The sequence below is a fragment of the Bombina bombina genome, chromosome 7 (genome assembly GCF_027579735.1).
Source record: "Bombina bombina isolate aBomBom1 chromosome 7, aBomBom1.pri, whole genome shotgun sequence".
NCBI lineage: Eukaryota > Metazoa > Chordata > Amphibia > Anura > Bombinatoridae > Bombina > Bombina bombina.
In genome coordinates, this window is record NC_069505.1 from 318,761,538 (window position 1) to 318,782,709 (window position 21,172).

Consider the following 21,172-nt stretch of genomic DNA (forward strand, 5'->3'; position numbering starts at 1 on the left):
AGCGTTGTCTGGCGGACATGATAAGCTACAGCGTATCATGTCCGCAAGACTTTAATAAATTGACCCATAGGCCCATATTTATCAAGCTCCGTAGGGAGCTTGAAGGGCCGTGTTTCTGGCGAGTCTTCAGACTCGCCAGAAACACAAGTTATGAAGCAGCAGTCTAAAGACCGCTGCTCCATAACCCTGTCCGCCTGCTCTGAGCAGGCGGACAGACATCGCCGGAAATCAACCCGATCGAGTACGATCGGGTTGATTGACACCTCCCTGCTGGCGCAATGCTGCTGGTGCAATGCTGAATACGGTGAGCGTATTGCTCTCCATATTCAGCGAGGTCTGGCGGACCTGATCCGCACTGTCGGATCAGGTCCGCCAGACCTTGATAAATAGAGGCCATAGAAGTAAATCGTAAAGTTTTTAAAAATTGTATGCTAAATCACAAAATAATTTGTTTTGTGTTTCATTGACTTTCTAAGTCGTAAAGTTCCGGCCAAATTTATCCTTCGTACTCATCCAATCATACCCATAACCTTTCATATAAAAAACAAAAACACCAGAGTCGTCACCTTGGTACAAATTGGCCGCAGAACCTTTATTAAATATATAAAACCTTTAAAGAACCTATAAATAACCACGTTATAAATAACCATAAATAACATTCATCTAGATTACAAGTTTTGAGCTAAACAGGGTGCGAAACTAACTCCAAAAAAGCTGCGTTATTTCACTCTCCATAGCACTAGCCATTATGAGTTACTGAAAAGCCTCCTTGTGCGTGCAATATGGTGGCATTAAGCTTCATACCGCACACAATCCAAGGGCTGCTTTGAAGTGCTTGTGCACGCTTTCCCCCATAGACATTAATGGGGAGAGAGTGTTAGAAAAAAAACTAACACCTGAAGTGCGGAATGAAAAATCTCTGTAACGCAACCCCATTGATGTCTATGGGGAAAAAAAACTTACGTTTAAACCTAACACCCTAACATAAACCCCAAGCCTAAACACCCCTTATCCGCCGCGCGACATCGCCGACACCTAAATAAAGTTATTAACCCCTAATCCGCCGCTCCTGACATTGCCACCACAAATAAAAGCTATTAACCCCTAATACACCGCTCCCGACATCGCTGCCACTAAATAAAATGATTAACCCCTAAACTTTCGATTTCCCAAATCGCTGCTACTAAATAAACCTATTAACCCCTAAACCTCCGGCCCCCCACATTGCTGCCACTAAATAAACCTATTAACCCCTAAACCTCCGGCCCCCCACATTGCTGCCACTAAATAAACCTATTAACCCCTAAACCACCAGCCCCCTCACATCACAAAACACTAAATTAAACTATTAACCCCTAAACCTAATACCCCCTAACTTTAAATTAAAATTACAATATAACTATCTTAAAATAAATAAAAACTTACCTGTGAAATAAAAATAAACCTAACATTAAACTATAAATTAACCTAACATAACTATTCTAATCAAATAAAAAAATTCTATCAATTAAACACTAAATTACAAATTTAAAAAACCCTAACACTACCAAAAAAATAAAAAATCTAAAATTGCAAAAAATAATAAACACTAAATTACGAAAAATAAAAAATACTAAGTTAACAAAAAATAATAAACAAAATTATCAAAAATATAAACGATTACACCTAATCTAATAGCCCTATAAAAATAAAAAGCCCCCCAAAATAAAAACACCCCCTAATCTACAATAAACTACCAATAGCCCTAAAAAGGGCCTTTTGTAGGGCATTGCCCTAAGTTAAACAGCTCTTTTACCTGTAAAAAGATACAAAGTCCCCCCAACAGTTAAACCCACAACCCAACCAACCCCCCAAAATAACAAAACCTAACTCTAAAAAATCCTAATTACCCATTTGTATGGGCATTGCCCTTAAAAGGGCATTCAACTCTTTTTCAGTGCCCTTAAAAGGGCATTCAGCTCTTTTCCAAGTGCCCATCCCTAATATAAAAAAAAAACCACGCACAAAAATAAAAAAAAACCCTAACACTAACCTCAGAATATCTGCTCACGGTTCCTGAAATCCGGACATCCATCTACATCTAGGCGGCGAGAAGTCTTCATCCAGGCCGCGACACCTTGATGCATCTCGGGGACGTCTGCTTTCTTCATCCCGGTGGCGCGGAGCAGAGCTATCCTGGAAGTGGATCCCATCCTGCGCGGAGCGTCATCTTCATACCGTCACCGCCGTACACTGAAGTTGAATGCAAGGTAGCCGTTTCAAAATGGCGTACCTTGCATTCCTATTGGCTGATTTGATTCTTCAAATTAAAGTCAGCCAATAGGATGAGAGCTTCTAAAATCCTATTGGCTGTTCAAAACAGCCAATAGGATGAGAGCTACTGAAATCCTATTGGCTGTTCAAATCAGCCAATAGGATTTCAGTAGCTCTCATCCTATTGGCTGTGTTGGGTGGGGTTTTTTTAGATTAGGGATGGGCACTTGGAAAAGAGCTGAATGCCCTTTTAAGGGCAGTGAAAAGGAGCTGAATGCCCTTCAGCTCTTTTTCACTGAGCTGAATGCCCTTTTAAGGGCAATGCCCATACAAATGCCCCTTTGGGGGCAATGAGTAGTTTAGGATTTTTTAGAGTTAGGTTTTTTATTTTAGGGGGTTGGTTGGGTGGTGGGTTTAACTGTTGGGGGGACTTTGTATTTTTTTATAGGTAAAAGAGCTGTTTAACTTTTAAGGGTTATTGGTAGGTTACTGGGTGTTTTTATTGGGGGGGGCTTTTTTATTTCTATAGGGCTATTAGATTAGGTGTAATTGTTTATTTTTGATAATTTTGTTTATTATTTTTTGTAAGCTTAGTGTCTTATTTTTTTGTAATTTTAGATTTTTTTTTTTTTTTCGTAGTGTTAGGTTTTTTAAATTTGTAATTTAGGTTTTTAATTGGTAGTATTTTTTTTATTTTATTACAATAGTTATTTTAGGTTAATTTTTTAGTTTAATGTTAGGTTTATTTTTATTTCACAGGTAAGTTTTTATTTATTTTAAGATAGTTATATTGTAATTTTAATTTAAAGTTTAGGGGTTAATAGTTTAATTTAGTGTTTTGCGATGTGGGGGGCTAGCGGTTTAGGGGTTAATAGGTTTATTTAGTGGTGGCAATGTGGGGGCCCGGAGGTTTAGGGGTTAATAGGTTTATTTAGTGAGACATGAATGAATCAGGAAACAAGGATGGTTGAAACCCATAATTCGCCATGAACGGGGATAACTTGGAGGAAGCATTAATAGCACTATTACGAGCAAACTCTGCCCAAGGTAACAGTTCAGACCAATTATTGTGGTGATGTGAGACATAGCAACGGAGGAACTGTTCCAGAGCTTGATTAGACCATTCCGCAGCCCTATTGGATTGAGGGTGATATGCAGAGGAGAAGGAAAGCTGGATCCCCATTTGAGCACAAAAGGAACGCCAAACTGGCTACCCCGGTCCGACACTATCTCCTTGGGTAACCCATGTAAATGGAAGACCTCCCGGGCAAAAATTGAAGCAAGCTCCTGAGCGGTAGGCAACTTCTTCAAGGGAATTAAATGTGACATTTTAGAAAAACGGTCAACCACTATAAGGATAACAGTATTGCCATTGCAAACAGGGAGCTCGACAATGAAGTCCATGGAAAGATGTGTCCAAGGACACTCACCATTAGCAATAGGTTGAAGAAGACCCACAGGAAGACGTCAAGGAGTCTTATTCTGTGCACAAACTGAGCAGGAGGCAACATACGCAGCAACATCATAACGAAGAGCTGGCCACCAGAATTGTCGAGTGACAGACCAAATCATTTGGTTCTTGCCTGGGTGACCTGCGGCTTTAGTATAGTGGTGAGTGTGCAAAAGTTTAGTTCGAAGAGTCTCAGGAAGAAAACACTTACCACTAGGTTTCTCAGAGGTGCATTGATTTGTGCAGCCAGGATCTCCTCCCCCAAGGGAGAAGTCAAATTAGTACGTATGGTAGCCAAAATATGGTCAGGAGGTATAACTGGAGTAGGTACAGACTCCTCCTTGGACAGAGGTGAAAATTGTCGAGAGAGGGCATCAGCCCTAACATTCTTACTACCAGGCAGGTAGGAGACCACATAATTAAACAGAGACAAAAATAGCGCCCATCTGGCCTGTCGGGGCGACAAACGTTTTGCTTCAGATAGATAAGTTAAATTCTTGTGGTCAGTAAGAATGAGCACTGGCACGCTAGTACCCTTGAGAAGATGCCTCCATTCCTTGAGTGCCAAAATTATGGCCAGTAATTCCCTGTCGCCAATTTCATAATTACACTCCGCTGGAGACAATTTCTTAGAGAAGAAACCACGTGGATGCAAGGAACCGTCAGGCGTAGGACGTTGAGACAAGAGGGCACCTACTCCAGTCTCAGATGCATTGACCTCAAGAATGAAAGGCAGGACAGGGTTAGGATGAGCCAGAAGTGGAGCCACAGCAAAGGCAGTCTTAAGACTATCAAAGGCCTTAATGGCAGTAGGTGACCAATGGAGTGGATCATTCTCTTTACGGGTCATGTCTGTGATAGGTTTGACCAAGGAAGAAAAGTTTTTAATAAACTTTCTATAGTAATTGGCAAACCCCAAAAAACGTTGAATAGACCGAAGACCAACTGGGCGAGGCCACTGCAGAACTGCAGATAACTTGTCAGGATCCATGGAGAACCCTGCAAAGGAGATAACATAACCTAAGAAGGTTACTTTAGTCTAATGGAACTCACATTTCTTGAGTTTACAAAACAGGCCGTTCTCACGTAGTCACTGAAGAACCCGTGTAACATCAGAACGATGAGCCTCAAGTGTGGGTGAGTGTATGAGGATGTCGTCTAAGTACACCACAACACAATGTTGCAACATATCTCGTAGGACATCATTAATAAATAGGCCAAAGGGCATTACAAGATACTCATAATGCCCGCTCCTGGTGTTAAATGCTGTTTCCCATTCGTGGTCCTCCTTGATCCTAACGAGATTATACACTCCTCTCAAATCAAGTTTAGTAAAGACCCTAGCTCCCTTGAGGCGGTCAAAGAGTTCCGTAATGAGCGGAATAGGGTAAGCATTCTTAATGGTAAGACGATTAAGACCCCTATAATCGATGCATGGTCTTAACTCGCCACCCTTTTTCTTCACAAAGAAGAAGCCAGAACCTGCAGGAGAGCAGGATTTGCGGATGATCCCCCACGACAGAGCATCTGCAACATACTCCTCCATAGCACAATTCTCTGCAACAGACAGAGGGTAAACCCGGCCCCGAGGAGGAATGGCTCCGGGTTGCAGGTCTATGGCACAATCGTAAGACCGGTGAGAAGGCAATGTACTGGCACGCACCTTGTCAAAAACGTCTAGAAACTCTCGGTACCCCTCTGGCAATTGAGATACTGAAGACATGCACAAGACTTTAACTGGTTTCCTAAGACAAGTGGAAATACATTGCGGAGACCACTACAAAATTACGGACCTGCGCCAGTCAAGACTGGGATTGTGCTTTTGGAGCCAGGGATAACCCAGAATAACCGGAAAAGGCAGAGAGTTTATCACCTGGAACTGGAGGGTTTCAAAATGGAGAGCCCCAACAACCATGGATAATGGAGCAGTTTCGTGAGTAACGAGTGCGGGCTGAAGGGGCCTGCCATCAATGGCCTCAATAGCAAGCGGAACGAACGGAGGCAAAACATGAATGGAGTGCTTTGATACAAAAGCACTGTCAATGAAATAGCCCGCAGCACCGGAGTCAACAAGAGCCTGGGTGACTATGGAGGAGTCCACCCAGGAAAGGACAACTGTGACCAAAGGTTTCTCCTTTGGCGGTTCCTGGGACGAGGATAAACCACCCAAGGTCTGCCCCCGACAGGACCTTAGGTGTGAGCGTTTCCTGGCCGTGTAGGACAAGACTTCAAAAGGTGGCCCTGTAACCCACAATAGAGGCAGAGCCCCTCCCTCCTCCTAAAGACCCTCTCCGCTGCGGAGAGACGGGTGAATCCCAACTGCATCGGCTCAGCAGTACCTGGTGACTCAAGACTAGGAGGCATGGGAGGAGAGGGAGGCATAGGTGGGAAAGAACACGTAGGAGACAACGGAACAGGAGGCTTCCGCAAGTGCTCCTTGAAAGAGGGCCTCTCACTTAGTCTGATGTCAATTAGGATCAAAAAAGACACCAATGCCTCAAGATCTTCTGGTAAATCTCTGGCAGCAACTTCGTCTTTAATTGCATCAGAGAGCCCATGAAAGAAGGCTGCAACAAGGGCTTCATTGTTCCAACCTACCTCTGTGGCAAGCATACGGAACTCATATGGCATACTGAGCAACAAATCTTGTACCTTGCTGAATGGACATGAGTCGTTTAGCAGCAGAGGAGGAGCGAGCTGGAACATCAAATACCCTTTGAAAGGAGGCCACAAATTCAGGGTAATTTGAAATCACAGGTATATTAGTCTTCCACAAGGGATTAGCCCAGACAAGAGCTGTGTCAGAGAGTAACAAGATGATAAATCCCACCTTAGCTCTGTCAGAGGGAAACGCCTGAGATCTCAAAGTAAATGCCCACCTGGTTCAAAAACCCTCTGCACTGATTAGGATCACCTCCATATCGCTGAGGTAGAGGTGCAGAACCGGACATGCTCCTGGTAGGACTAGGTGCAGCAGCGCAAACAGGAGCAGCCATAACTTGCGGGACACTTTGGTCCAAATGTGCAGTGTGAGTCAGTGGGGTTTGCAGGGCTAGTGCAAATTGATCCAAGCGGTGATCCTGTTCATCCATCCTGGAAATGATGGCAGGTAAAGGTGGATTATTAGCACCATCAGGATTCATGGCCCTTGCATAATGTCAGGGTGCCAGGAATCAGACTGAGACAAAAAGTGCAAAAATAATCACACCTTTATTAATAGCAAAAAAATAATAAAAAGTCCACAAGTCAAATAACAAGCCAGGAATCAAAACCAGAACTGGTAGTCAGACGAGCCGAGTCAGGAGCCAAAACGAATAGTCAGACGAGCCGGAATCAGGAACAAGGAGAACAGCAGAGTCAGGAACAAGCCAGGGATCAGGAACCAGGAAGGACGTTAGACAGCCAGGTAATACACAGGAGCTCTAACAAACAGATCTGAGACAACGCAAGGGCAAAGCATACTGAACAGAGGCCCTTTAAATAATAAGTGATGACATCACAATTCTGAGACTGCATCCTGTCTCACACGGATGATGTATACCAGTCTGGCCATTAAAGGAAGTGCAGGAAATGAGCAGCATCACACAGTATGCACCAGAGTCAGCAAGAGAGGTGAGTAAAATGGCTGTCAGCAGCACATGGCAAATAGATCAGGGAAAAAACCCTGACACAATCCCTTTTAAGACATTTAAAAATAAAAGCATATAGGCGTATATACACACATAAACAAACTTGTGCACTCATTTAACCCCTTAACGACCGAGGACGTGCAGGGTACGTCCTGAAAAAAAAGGCAGTTAATGCCTGAGAACGTACCCTGCACGTCCTCGGTTTGGAAAGCATCTGGAAGCGATCCTGCTCGCTTCCAGCTGCTTTCCGGTTATTGCAGTGATGCCTCGATATGGAGGCATCCTGCAATAACCTTTTTAAGCCATCCGGTGCAGAGAGAGCCACTCTGTGGCCCTCTCTGCACCGGAGATCGGTGGCTCCCTGCGTTGGTGGGTGGGAGCCGGACCGGGAGGCGGGTGGCGGCCATCGATGGCCCTGGTTATGTGCAGGGGGGGGCGGGATCATGGGCGGGGATGAGCGGACGGACGCGCGCGCACGGGAGGGCGGGGGCGGGCGCGTGCACAGGGAGGGAGCGGGTGGGAACCGCTACACTACAGAAAATTTGTTAATAAAAAATGTTTAAATGCCTTAATATTTAAAAAAAAAAAAAAAGATCAGCAAGGTGGTGGGGGTTTGTCTGTGTGGGGGGGGAAGCTACACTACAGAAAAAAAGCCAAATAAAAAAAAAAAAAGCACTTTTTTTTGCAAACTGGGTACTGGCAGACAGCTGCCAGTACCCAAGATGGCCCCCAATGAGGCAGAGGGGATGGTCAGAGAGCGGTTTTGGGGGGGATCAGGGAGGTTGGGGGCTAAGGGGGGGATCCTACACCCTTTTTTTTAAAAAACCCTTTTATTTTAGTACTGGCAGACTTTCTGCCAGTACTTAAGATGGCGGAAACAATTGTGGGGTGGGGGAGGGAAGGGAGCCGTTTGGGAGGGATCAGGGGGTGGGATGTTTCAGGTGGGAGGCTGATCTCTACACTAAAGCTAAAATTAACCCTGCAAGCTCCCTACAAACTCCCTAATTAACCCCTTCACTGCTAGCCATAATACACGTGTGAGGCGCAGCAGGATTTAGCGGCCTTCTAATTACCAGAAAGCAACACCAAAGTCATATATGTCTGCTATTTCTGAACAAAGGGGATCCCAGACAAGTATTTACAACCATTTGTGCCATAATTGCACAAGCTGTTTGTAAATTATTTCAGTGAGAAACCAAAAATTGTGAAAAAATTAACTTTTTTTTCAATTTGATCGCATTTGGCGGTGAAATGGGGGCATGAAATATACCAAAATGTGCCTAGATCAATACTTGGGGTTGTCTACTATACTACACTAAAGCTAAAATTAACCCTACAAGCTCCCTAAAAGCTCCCTAATTAACCCCTTAACTGCTGGGCATAATACACTTGTGGTGCGCAGTGGCATTTAGCGGCCTTCTAATTACCAAAAAGCAACGCCAAAGCCATATATGTCTGCTATTTCTGAACAAAGGGGATCCCAGAGAAGAATTTACAACCATTTATGCCATAATTGCACAAGTTGTTTGTAAATAATTTCAGTGAGAAACCAAAAGTTTGTGAAAAAATTTGTGAAAAAGTGAACGATTTTTTGTATTTGATCGCATTTGGCGGTGAAATGGTGGTATGAAATATACCAAAATTGTCCTAGATCAATACTTTGGGATGTCTACTAAAAAAAAATATATACATGTCAAGGGATATTCAGGGATTCCTGAAAGATATTAGTGTTCTAATGTAACTAGCGCTAATTTTGGAAAAAAGTGGTTTGGAAATAGCAAAGTGCTACTTGTATTTATGGCCCTATAACTTGCAAAAAAAGCAAAGAACATGTAAACATTGGGTATTTCTAAACTCAGGACAAAATTTTGAAACTATTTAGCATGGGTGTTTTTTGGTGGTTGTAGATATGTAACAGATTTTGGGGGTCAAAGTTAGAAAAAGTGTGTTTTTTTCAATTTTTCCTCATATTTTATATTTTTTTTTATAGTAAATTATAAGATATGATGAAAATAATGGTATCTTTAGAAAGTCCATTTAGTGGCGAGAAAAACGGTATATAATATGTGTGGGTACAGTAAATGAGTAAGAAGAAAATTACAGCTAAACACAAACACCGCAAAAATGTAAAAATAGCCTTGGTCCCAAACGGACAGAAAATGGAAAAGTGCTGTGGTCATTAAGGGGTTAAGCAGAGCTTGTATATTGCAAATAAAAAAACATTAAAGGGACAGTCTAGTCCAAAATTAACTTTCATGATTCAGATAGGGCATGTAATTTTAAACAACTTTCCAATTTACTTTTATCACCAATTGTGTTCTCTTGGTATAGTTTAAAGCTAAACCTAGGAGGTTCATATGCTAATTTCTTAGACCTTGAAGAAGGCCTCTTATCTGAAAGCATTTTAACATTTTTTCACCACTAGAGGGTGTTAGTTCATGTGTGTCATATAGATAACACTGTGCTCACGCACGTGGAGTTACCTGGGAGTCAGCACTGATTGGCTAAAATGCAAGTCTGTCAAAAGAACTGAAATAAGGGGGCAGTTTGCAGAGGCTTAGATACAAGGTAATCAAAGAGGGTACAAAATGTATTACTATAACTGTGTTGGTTATGCAAAATTAGGGAATGGGTAATAAAGGGATTATCTATCTTTTAAAACAATAAAAATTCTGGTGTAGACTGTCCCTTTAAAGGAATATGAAAGTCAAAATTAAACTTTCATGGTTTACAATTTAAAAAAAAAAAACTTTCTAATTTTCTTGTGTAATCAAATGTACCCCTTTCTTTTGATATCATAGCTAAATGTTTTCTATACACATCTCAAGGTGTTTACTGTTTCTATAGCATGGGAGCACCTGGAACCAATAAAAGTACTCAGGTTTGAATACTGGTGCACCAGGACCTCACAGCGGTGAGGAAAACAGTTATAACTTTTACTAGAAGCATTTTTGCTAATGGAAGTATATTGAAAAAAATGCTTCTATTTCAAATTGAAATGCACTTATGTACACTTCAATGTTGACTTTGCTATCCCTTTTACTGTCTATGCTGTAAAACAGAATGTACAAGTTGTATTTGTTTCTGATCGGAGGTCTTATCTGGGCATTTACCTTACAGGGTCTTCAGAGCCATAAGCCTGATCTTGGGTCTGATATGGGCATATAACTGATAAAGGTTAAAGGCAATGGCATCTGATCCAAGATCTCATTGGGATGTACATCTGACAGAAGCATCATGGCTATAGAGCTCAATCTGAGGTCTTCTCACATTCCACTTTCCTCTTCCCCCTTAGCATCTGCTAGCTGTCTAGTATTTAGTAATAGTAATGACTTCATGGGGTCTATTTATCAAGCTCCGAACAGAGCTTGATGCCCCGTGTTTCTGGCGAGCCTTCTAAATCCCGCTGCTCTAGTATTTGGTAATAGTAATGACTTCATGGGGTCTATTTATCAAGCTCCAAATGGAGCTTGATGCCACGTGTTTCTGGCGAGCCTTCTAAAGCCGGCTGCTCCATAACCTGTCCGCCTGCTCTAAGGCGGCGGACAAAGATCCCCGAAAATTAACCCGATCTGATACGATCAGGTTGATTGACATCCCCTGCTGGCAGCGAATCTGCAGGGGGCGGCGTTGCACCAGCAGTTCACAAGAACTGCTGGTGCAATGATAAATGCCGACAGCGTATGCTGTCGGCATTTATCGATGTGTGGTGGACATGGTTCGCTATAGCGGATCATGTCCATCCGCACAATGATAAATGGACCCCCATGCGTACACCCTGTCACTCATTATGTATGAAGAAGTACATGGATATAAAATTACTATTCATTTTATAGTGTTTTTTACAGTTTCACAATACAGTAGGACAAGGGAAGAGAGTATGGGGTAGATTTAACAACCAGTGGATGCTGCTTTCTACACCCAAAGTTTCAGGCTTGCCTGCAATCATCCCAATCCGATACGATCAAGGTGATTGACACCCCCTGCTAGCGGCCGATTTTCCTCAAATGTGCAGGGGGCGGCATTGAACAAGCATTTCACAAGAAATGCTTGTGCAATGTTAAATGCCAACAGTGTATGATGTCGGCATTTAGTTATGTCGGGCAGACATGATTCACTACAGTGAATCATGTCCGCCCAGCACTTGTTAAATCTACCCCTATGTCTGTGAGCTCTTATCTACCAATCTCTGGAGTTGGATGTTGGGAGCTAAAAGGAATAATGGAAAAAAGAGATGACAATAGGAGAAAAAAGGAATGTTTGAGATGTAAGCATGGTCATTAAACATGTCTTTATCTTTAGATTATTGAAGTGGTGCGTATACCAATGACATATTCTTGGTAAATAGAGACAAAAGTCAATTTTATTATGCTTCCCATATGCAGTTTCTTACATCCAAATGTGACCTGTAAAGTTTTAAATCAAGAAAAGTGTCAATGGTTGGGTGCAGGAATCTATGTGATCTAGAGGTGGAATTGAGTAGTGTATGGATATAGTAGAGTTATTGTGGTATGGGGCTTGGGTGAGTGGTTGGGGTGGAACCAATCATTACTGAGTTGGTGTTCTGCCTTACTTACACGTAGCAGAGGTATAATTAGACAGACAGCTAAACTCTCCTCCCTTAACAACACATTGAGGCAGGCACCATGGTCCTTTTCATTCAACTTTTATTGTGGGGAAGAGTAAAACTGGAAATAAGAGAATAACATTCAATTAGTATATACAATACAGTCCTAGCACACTAGTCTAACTAGGGAAAAGAAATATGGGCGTACCAGAGATGCTACTGTTAGGCTGATGACAAAATGGCAGCTGGATAGTTCTGGTATCCTCCTGATGTGCTGATGCAAGCAAGATGGCTGCTGAAACTTTTCTGAGTTTCTGAGACTTAGTCTACTTGGATGATCGGAATCTACGGTGGCTCATGAGGAACAATTTATCTAACAATTCAGAAACTGCAAAACTGAGCCATACACTAGATAGCGATATTTCAATGCACCTCTATAGGTGAGGAACACATTAATTAACTTATAACAGCATAACATATATACTTGCTAAAAATGGCATAACAGTTGGGTTTAGTAGATCTCTGGTATCAATTTGTCAGATTAAAGGGACATTGTACACAAGATTGTTCTTTGCATAAATGTTTTGTTAATGATCCATTTTTATATCACATTTTTGTAACAATGTGAAGTTTTGCTTATTTTTTATAACATTGTGCTGATTTTCAGACTCCTAACCAAGCACCAAAGTTTTAGATGTAGAATGAAGTCTACAGATTATTGCTTTCTCTTGTGTGTATAAATGGTCTTCTCATATGCATTTTTTGGGGGGAGAGGGTCTGCTCTTTCTGGTTTCACAACCCCTTTCAATGGGTGTCCCAGCCTAACCTCATTAACAGTGCTAAACTGGGAGTTTTTAAAAGGTTTTATACTGAATTTTTAGATCATTATCTGTGCATATTCTTCCTTACAGTAGTGTCTATTACATGCAGTTATATGAAAATTGGTGTATAATGTCCCTTTAATAGGATTAGGAGAGAGGTAGAAGGACAGAGCTCATATGATATGACAGGCCCACATTAACACACTCTCCCATAGACTCCAATGGAGAGAGAAAAGTGGAAAAACCAAACACCTATACTCACGTACTAACCCAAATCGCCATAAGCTTCCTACACTAATAACCCCTAAACCCCCACATAGCCCACCGCAAAGTCCCCACTACACTATTAACCCCTAACTGATGACATAGCCCACTGAAAAGTCTCCACTACACTATTAACCCCTAAGCTGCCACATAGCCCACCCCAAAGTCCCCTCTACTCTATTAAACCCTAACGCCACACCCCCACATCATAAAATACCCCACTACTCTATTAACTCATAAACCGCCACAACCCTCATGCAAAATACCCACTAGCATCTAAACCCCCTAACCAGCTAACCCCATTAACCTAACATTCCCTAAAGTTACCACCAAAAAAACTAACCTTACCTTAAAAAAACAACCTAACAGTACCTTCAAAAATAAAAAACCTAACCTTAAAAAAGACCTAAGCTAACCTGAAGAATAAAAAAAAACTAACATTAGGGGAAAAAAACAAAACCTAGCATTACAGAAAATAAAAACTACCATTACAGAGAAAAACTAATTACCAAAACAAAAACCCCCCAGTTATTCTTATTCTAAAACCCCAAATTAAAAACATATACTACTAACACTAACCTACAGCAATAGTCCTTACAAGGGCTTTTGTAGGACATTGCCCTAAAACACCAATCTACAAGTAACCCCCCACCCCCCGCAAAAAGTCTATCTAAAAAAAACTACTCTAGAAATTGCCCTGAAAAGGGCATTTGGTTGGGCATTACCCTTAGAAGGGCATTTAGCATGTATGTGATGATTCTGATGACCAAGTTTATTTGTATTTTTCTCAGAAAATAAAAGTGTCTACAGATGTTATGCTAAAATGATTCCTGATGACATTTATTGTGTATGTAGAAATACATGTCCTATTTTATTTTTGTCCTTAAAAAAATGTTCCTCTCTTAAAGGGATACTGAACCCAATTTTTTATTTCATGATTCAGATAGAGAATGCAATTGTAAGCAACTTTCTAATTTACTCCTATTATCAATTTTTCTTCGTTCTCTTGCTATCTTACGGCTAGATTATGAGTTTTGCGTGCATAAATGGGCATTGTCCCAAAGAAATCAGCTCTTTTACCTGTAAAAAAAAATACAAACACCCCCCCAACAGTAAAACCCACCACCCACACAACCAAACCCCCCAAATAAAAACCTAACTAAAAAAACCTAAGCTCCCCATTGCCCTGAAAAGGGCATTTGCCTTAAAAGGGCATCAGCCAATAGGAATTTTTCACCTTTAATTCCGAATGGCTGATAGAATTCTATCAGACAATCGGAATTCAAGGGACGCCATCTTCATTCTTCAGTCGCCGTCGGAAGAAGAGGAGGCTCCGAGCCAGATGTCTTGAAGATGGAGCTGTGCCGGTTGGATGAAGATAGAAGATGCCGTCTGGATCAAGACTTCTGCCCGTCTGGAGTACCACTTCTTGCCGCTTGGATGAAGACTTCTCCCGGCTTCGTTGAGGACTTCTGCCTGCTTGGATGAAGACTTCTGCCGCTTCATTGAGGATGGATGTCGGGTCTTCAAAAACTGTAAGTAGATTTTCGGGGGTTAGTGTTAGGTTTTTTAAGGGTTTATTGGGTGAGTTTTATTTTTAGCTTAGGGACTTTGGGTGGAAAAAGAGCTAAATTCCCTTTTAAGGGCAATGCCCATCCAAATGCCCTTTTCAGGGCAATGGGGAGCTTAGGTTTTTTTAGTTAGGTTTTTATTTGGGGTGTTTGGTTGTGTGGGTGGTGGGTATTACTGTTGGGGGGTGTTTGTATTTTTTTTACAGGTAAAAGAGCTGATTTCTTTGGGGCAATTCCCCCACAAAAGGCCCTTTTAAGGGCTATTGGTAGTTTATTGTATTCTAGGTTTTTTTTTATTTTGGGGTGGCTTTTTTATTTTCATAGGGCTATTAGATTAGGTGTAATTAGTTTAATTATTTGATAATTTCTTTTTTATTTTGTGCAATTTAGTGTTTGTTTTTTTGTAATTTAGTTAATTGTATTTAATTAATGTAATTGATTTAATTGTAGGGTAATGTTTAGGTGTTAGTGTAAGACAGGTTAGGTTTTATTTTACAGGTACATTTTTATTTATTTTAGCTAGGTAGTTAGTAAATAGTTAATAACTATTTACTAACTAGTCCACCTAGTTAAAATAAATACAAACTTAGCTGTGAAATAAAACTAAAACCTAAGATAGCTAAAATGTAACTATTAGTTATATTGTAGCTAGCTTAGGGTTTATTTTACAGGTAAGTACTTAGTTTTAAATAGGAATTATTTTGGTAATAATAGAAAGATTAGGGGTTAATAAGTGCAGGTAGGTGGCGGCGACATTGGGGGCGGCAGATTAGAGGTTAATTAGTGTAGGTAGGTGGCGGCGACATTGAGGGCGGCAGATTAGGGGTTAATAAGTGTAATGTAGGTGGCGGCGGTGGCGGGGGTGACAGATTAGGGGTGTTTAGACTCAGGCTTTATGTTAGGGTGTTAGGTGTAAACATAACTTTTGTTTCCCCATAGGAATCAATGGGGCTGCTTTACGGAGCTTTACGCTCCTTTATTGCAGGTGTTAGGCTTTTTTTCAGTCGGCTCTCCCCATTGATGTTTATGGGGAAATCGTGCACGAGCACGTAAAACCAGCTCACTGCAGCGCTGGTATTGGAGTGCGGTATGGAGCTCAATTTTGCTTTAACTGCAATATTGCCTGCTAAGGGTTTATTTTACAGGTAAGTATTTAGTTTTAATTAGGAATTATTTTGGTAATAATATAATTTTTTTTTTAGATTTATTTTAATTATATTTAAGTTAGGGGTGTTAGGGTTAGTTAATAACTTTAGTATAGTGGCGCCGACGTTAGGGTCAGCAGATTAGGGGTTAATAAGTATGTAGGTGGCGGCGACATTGGGGGCAGCAGATTAGGGGTTAATAAATAGGTAGGTGGCGGCGACATTGGGGCGGCAGATTAGGGGTTAATAAGTGTAATTAGGTGGCGGCGACATTGGGGGCGGCAGATTAGGGGTAAATAAGTGTAGGTAGGTGACGGCGACATTGGGGGCGGAAGATTAGGGGTTAATAAGTGTAATGTAGGTGGCGGCGATGTCTGGGGTGGCAGATTAGGGGTTAATAAGTGTAATGTAGGTGTCGGCGGTGTCGGGGGCAGCAGATTAGAGGTGTTTAAACTCTGGGTTTATGTTAGGGTGTTAGGTGTAAACATAACTTTTGTTTCCCCATAGGAATCAATGGGGCTGCGTTACGGAGCTTTATGTTTCTTTTTTGCAGGTGTTAGGCTTTTTTTCAGCCGGCTCTCCCCATTGATGGCTATGGGGATATCGTGCACAAGCACGTAAAACCAGCTCACTGCAGCGCTGGTATTGGAGTGCGGTATGGAGCTCAATTTTGCTTTACGCTGCAATATTGCCTGCTAACGCCGGGTTTCTGTAAACCTGTAATAGCAGCGCTAGAGGGAGGTGAGCGGTGACAATAACTTGCAAGTTAGCAAGTAGGAAGACTAGTTAGGAAATAGTTATTAACTATTTAATAACTACCTAGTTAAAATAAATACACATTTACCTGTAAAATAAAACCTATCCTAACCTTACACTACAATTAAATCAATTACATTAATTAAATACAATTATCTAAATTACAAAAAAAACAAATACTAAATTACACAAAATAAAAAAGAAATTATCAAATATTTAAACTAATTACACCTAATCTAATAGCCCTATCAAAATAAAAAAGTCCCTTCAAAATAAAAAAAAAACCCTAGCCTAAACTAAACTGCCAATAGCCCTTAAAAGGGCCTTTTGCAGGGCATTGCCCCAAAGAAATCAGGTTTTACCTGTAAAAAAAATTGCAAACAACCCCCAACAGTAAAACCCACCACCCACTCAACCAAACCCCCAAATAAAAACCTATCTAAAAAACCTAAGCTCCCCATTTCCCTGAAAAGGGCATTTGTATGGGCATTGCCCTTAAAAGGGCATTTAGCTCTTTTTCAGCCCAAACCCTAATCTAAAAATAAAACCCAGCCAATAAACCCTTAAAAAAACCTAACACTAACCCCCGAAGATCCACTTACAGTTTTTGAAGACCGGACATCCATCCTCAACGAAGAGGCAGAAGTCTTCATCCAAGCGGCAAGAAGTACTCAATGAAGCCGGGAGACGTCTTCATCCAAGTGGGCCGAAGTCTTCATCCAAGCCTGCAGAAGTCTTCATCCAGACGGCATCTTCTATCTTCATCCATCTGGCGACTCCATCTTCAAGACATTCGGCGCGGAGCATCCTCTTCTTTCCACGGCGACTGAAGAATGAAGGTTCCTTTAAGGGACATCATCCAAGATGGCGTCCCTTAAATTCCGATTGTCTGATAGAATTCTATCAGCCAATCGGAATTAAAGGTGAAAAAATCCTATTGGCTGATGCAATCAGCCAATAGGATTGAGTTTCAATCCTATTGGCTGATCCAATCAGCCAATAGGATTGAGCTTGCATTCTATTGGCTGATTGGAACAGCCAATAGAATGCAAGCTCAATCCTATTGGCTGATGTAATAAAATGTAATTTAAAAAAAATCTAATTCATTTCTAACACTTAGCTCCTTTCTTTTAAAGAATATCTAGGTAGGCTCAGGAGCGAACATGTGTCGAGCACTATATGTATAACCTATTTACAAACACATGCACACTCCTCATTACGCTCGCATTATGAGGGGCCACATTTCCACAAATGGTACCAAAAGAAAGTTGCAACGGACGTGAATGTCATTTTTTATTTTTTTTATTGTAATCTGTATTAGAATTTTAAAAGTATTATTTTCACTTCCATGTCCTTTGGTAAAGAATTGTTTTGAACCATCAGCCAAATTTAAAAAAAAGTAAGAAGTGTTTTAGTGAATCTTGTTTTCCTTGAAATTAACAAGAATATTACTATGAACTATTTACTTATGCCGCTTTTAATATATTTTTTATTTATTTGATAGGTTTAATGTGGACTCCCGGAGCTGCAATATATCAAAACATGTGAGTATTTTTATTCAATCCTATAATATAAAAGGCCAAGTGTGTTTGTCCGAAGCTGTCATGCACAGTAGAGACTGCACGGGGACAAACACACCTGGCCTTCAACAAACTGACCTGGCACTTGATCCGTGAAGGGGCGAGGCTGGCTGGGCGTGAAGGAGCCGGGGCTGGCCGGGCATGATGAGGGCGGGCGTGGCATGGTGTGGCAGGGAGTGGCGGGGGCATGATGGGGTGTGCGGGAGTGGCCGCCTGCCGTGAGAGAGCACACAAGAGAGGGGATATAGAGCAAAAGAGGGGGGGAGATAGAGCAAAAGAGAGGGCTGAGAGAGATGAAAAAAGAGGGCTGAGAGAGAGCAAAAGAGAGGACTGAGAGAGCAAAAGAGAGAGGTGAGAGAGAGCTAAAGAGAGAGTGGAGAGAGGTCAAAAGAGAGGTGGGACAGAGAGCAAATGAGGGGGGAGAGAGAGAGCAAAAAAGAAGGGAGAGAGAGCAAAAGAGAGGAGGGAAAGAGAGAGAGCAAAAGAGAGGTTAAAATAGAGGGTGAGAGAGAGAGCACAAAAGAGAGGGGAGAGAGCGCAAAAGAGAGGGGTTGAGAGAGCAAAAGAGAGGGGGAGACAGAGAGAGCAAAAGAGAGGGGGGAGAGAAAGAAAAAGAAAGGGGGGGAGAGAGCAAAAGAGAGGGGGGGAGAGAGAGCAAAAGAGAGGGGGGAGAGTGAGAGAGAGAGCAAAAGAGAGGGTGGAGAGAGAGAGCAAAAGAGAGGGGGTAGAGAGAGCAAAAGAGAGGGGGGAGAGAGAGAGCAAAAGAGAGGAAGAGAGAGAGCGCGAAATAGAGGAGGAAGAGAGAAAGCAAGAGAGGGGGGGAGAGAGCAAGAGGGGGGGAGAGAGCAAAAGAGAGGGGGGATAGAGAGAGAGAGAGCAAAAGAGAGGCTGGAGAGTACACTTACATTTCCAAAAATGTTTCTAGTAAAATCTATCACTGTTTCCAGTCAATGTACATGTGAAGTATAGCTAAATATACTTTATGCGCTGGTATTTTAAACAGTATGTCTGTTTGTACGTATGACTTGTATAACATGAATTTAGGAATCACCATCATCATACAAGGCACCACCAGCATTTTGAACAGACACACTGTTCAAAATGCTGACACGTTTCATGTGCAAATGTACCGTAAAAGCTCTCACTATAAAACACTGATAGAGTATACTAGCAATATTGTTGATAATGTGTATTGAAATCAATTATTTTATTAAAGGGATATGAAACCCAAATCTTTTCTTTCATGATTCAGATAGAGTATGCAATTTTAAGCAATTTTCTAATTTACTCATCAAATTTTCTTTGATCTCTTGGTATCTTTATTTGAACAAGCAGGAATGTAAGCTTAGGAACTGACCCATTTTTGGTTCAGACCCTGGATAGCACTTGCTGATTGGTGTCTATATATTCCTCTTATCATTGGCTCACCGGATTTGTTCAAGACCATCCTAATAGGAAACAGCAGACAAACTGATTTTCGTTAACAAACTAATTATTATCATTATTATTGGTTATTTGTAGAGCGCCAACATATTCCGCAGCGCTATAATACGGAGTACAAGAAAACATTTATAGGGATCAAACGGGTAGAGGGCCCTGCCTAGAGTCGCACTGTTGTAGTCAGCTCTTAAGAAGGTGATTTACAAAAAGCTGGACTCTTAGGCTTACATGCTAAGGGGATTCAGGGGATAGCAATGGAGGAGAGGAACTGGTATAAAGAAAGGTTAGTGTAGGTTGTATGCATCCCTGAACAGTAGAGTCTTTAGGGAGTGCTTGAAACTTTCAAAACTAATTGCAAACTACCCATGGCCATTTGTGCACATGTCTAAAAGTTATTAAAAAGGTATATTTATTCATACAGTATTACTAAATAAAATATAAAATCTTAAGTCTAAAGTAAATAAAACTATAAAGTTCAATAAAGTATTTGAGAATTACAAGAAATGCATTTTATACTTGACTTGCTGGATAAAATAAAACTATTCTTTAGATTTAATAGCGCTTATAAATGATTGATAGAATGTTCAAAAAATCCCATGTGATATACAGTATTAATGACTATTTATGTGCATCCATTGGAGCCCTTTGCAATCAAGTAGCTGAAAACATACCGCTAGATTTAGAGTTCTGCGGCCAAAGGGGTGCAATAGCTACGCGTGCTTTTTTCCCCCCGCACCTTTTAAATACCGCTAGTATTTAGAGTTCACAGAAGGGCTGCGTTAGGCTCCAAAAAGGGAGCGTAGAGCATATTTACCGCCACTGCAACTCTAAATACCAGCGGTGCTTACGGACTCGGCCAGCTTAAAAAACGTGCTTGTGCACGATTCCCCCATAGGAAACAATGGGGCAGTTTGAGCTGAAAAAAAACCTAACACCTGCAAAAAAGCAGCGTTAAGCTCCTAACGCAGCCCCATTGTTTCCTATGGGGAAACACTTCCTAAGTCTGCACCTAACACCCTAACATGTACCCCGAGTCTAAACACCCCTAACCTTACACTTATTAACCCCTAATCTGCCGCCCCCGCTATCGCTGACCCCTGAATATTTTTTTAACCCCTAATCTTCCGCTCCGTACACCGCCGCCACCTATGTACCCCTAATCTCCTGCCCCTAACACCGCCGACCCCTATATTATATTTGTTAACCCCTAATCTGCCGCCCCCAACGTCGCCACCACCTACCTACAATTATTAACCCCTAATCTGCCGACCGGACCTCACCGCTACTATAATAAAGTTATTAACCCCTAATCCACCACACTGCCGCCTCAATAACCCTATAATAAATAGTATTAACCCCTAATCTGCCCTCCCTAACATCACCGACACCTAACTTCAAGTATTAACCCCTAATCTGCCGACCGGACCTCACCGCTACTCTAATAAATTTATTAACCCCTAAAGCTAAGTCTAACCCTAACACTAACACCCCCCTAAGTTAAATATAATTTTTATCTAACGAAATAAATTAACTCTTATTAAATAAATTATTCCTATTTAAAGCTAAATACGTACCTGTAAAATAAATCCTAATATAGCTACAATATAAAATATAATTATAGTGTAGCTATTTTAGGATTAATATTTATTTTACAGGTAACTTTGCATTTATTTTAACCAGGTACAATAGCTATTAA

General features: G+C 41.3%; 1 protein-coding gene across 1 annotated transcript in view; it reads left to right on the forward strand.

Annotated features, from left to right (window-relative positions):
- The window catches only part of CPNE9 (copine family member 9), a 929,037-nt gene that overhangs the window by 356,723 nt on the left and 551,142 nt on the right, over positions 1-21,172 (forward strand). Inside the window, exons 5-6 of the mRNA XM_053720970.1 lie at positions 17,961-18,000; positions 19,669-19,671. Of these exons, the coding sequence (XP_053576945.1) occupies positions 17,961-18,000; positions 19,669-19,671 (43 nt within the window). The remainder of the gene's footprint in view (positions 1-17,960; positions 18,001-19,668; positions 19,672-21,172) is intronic.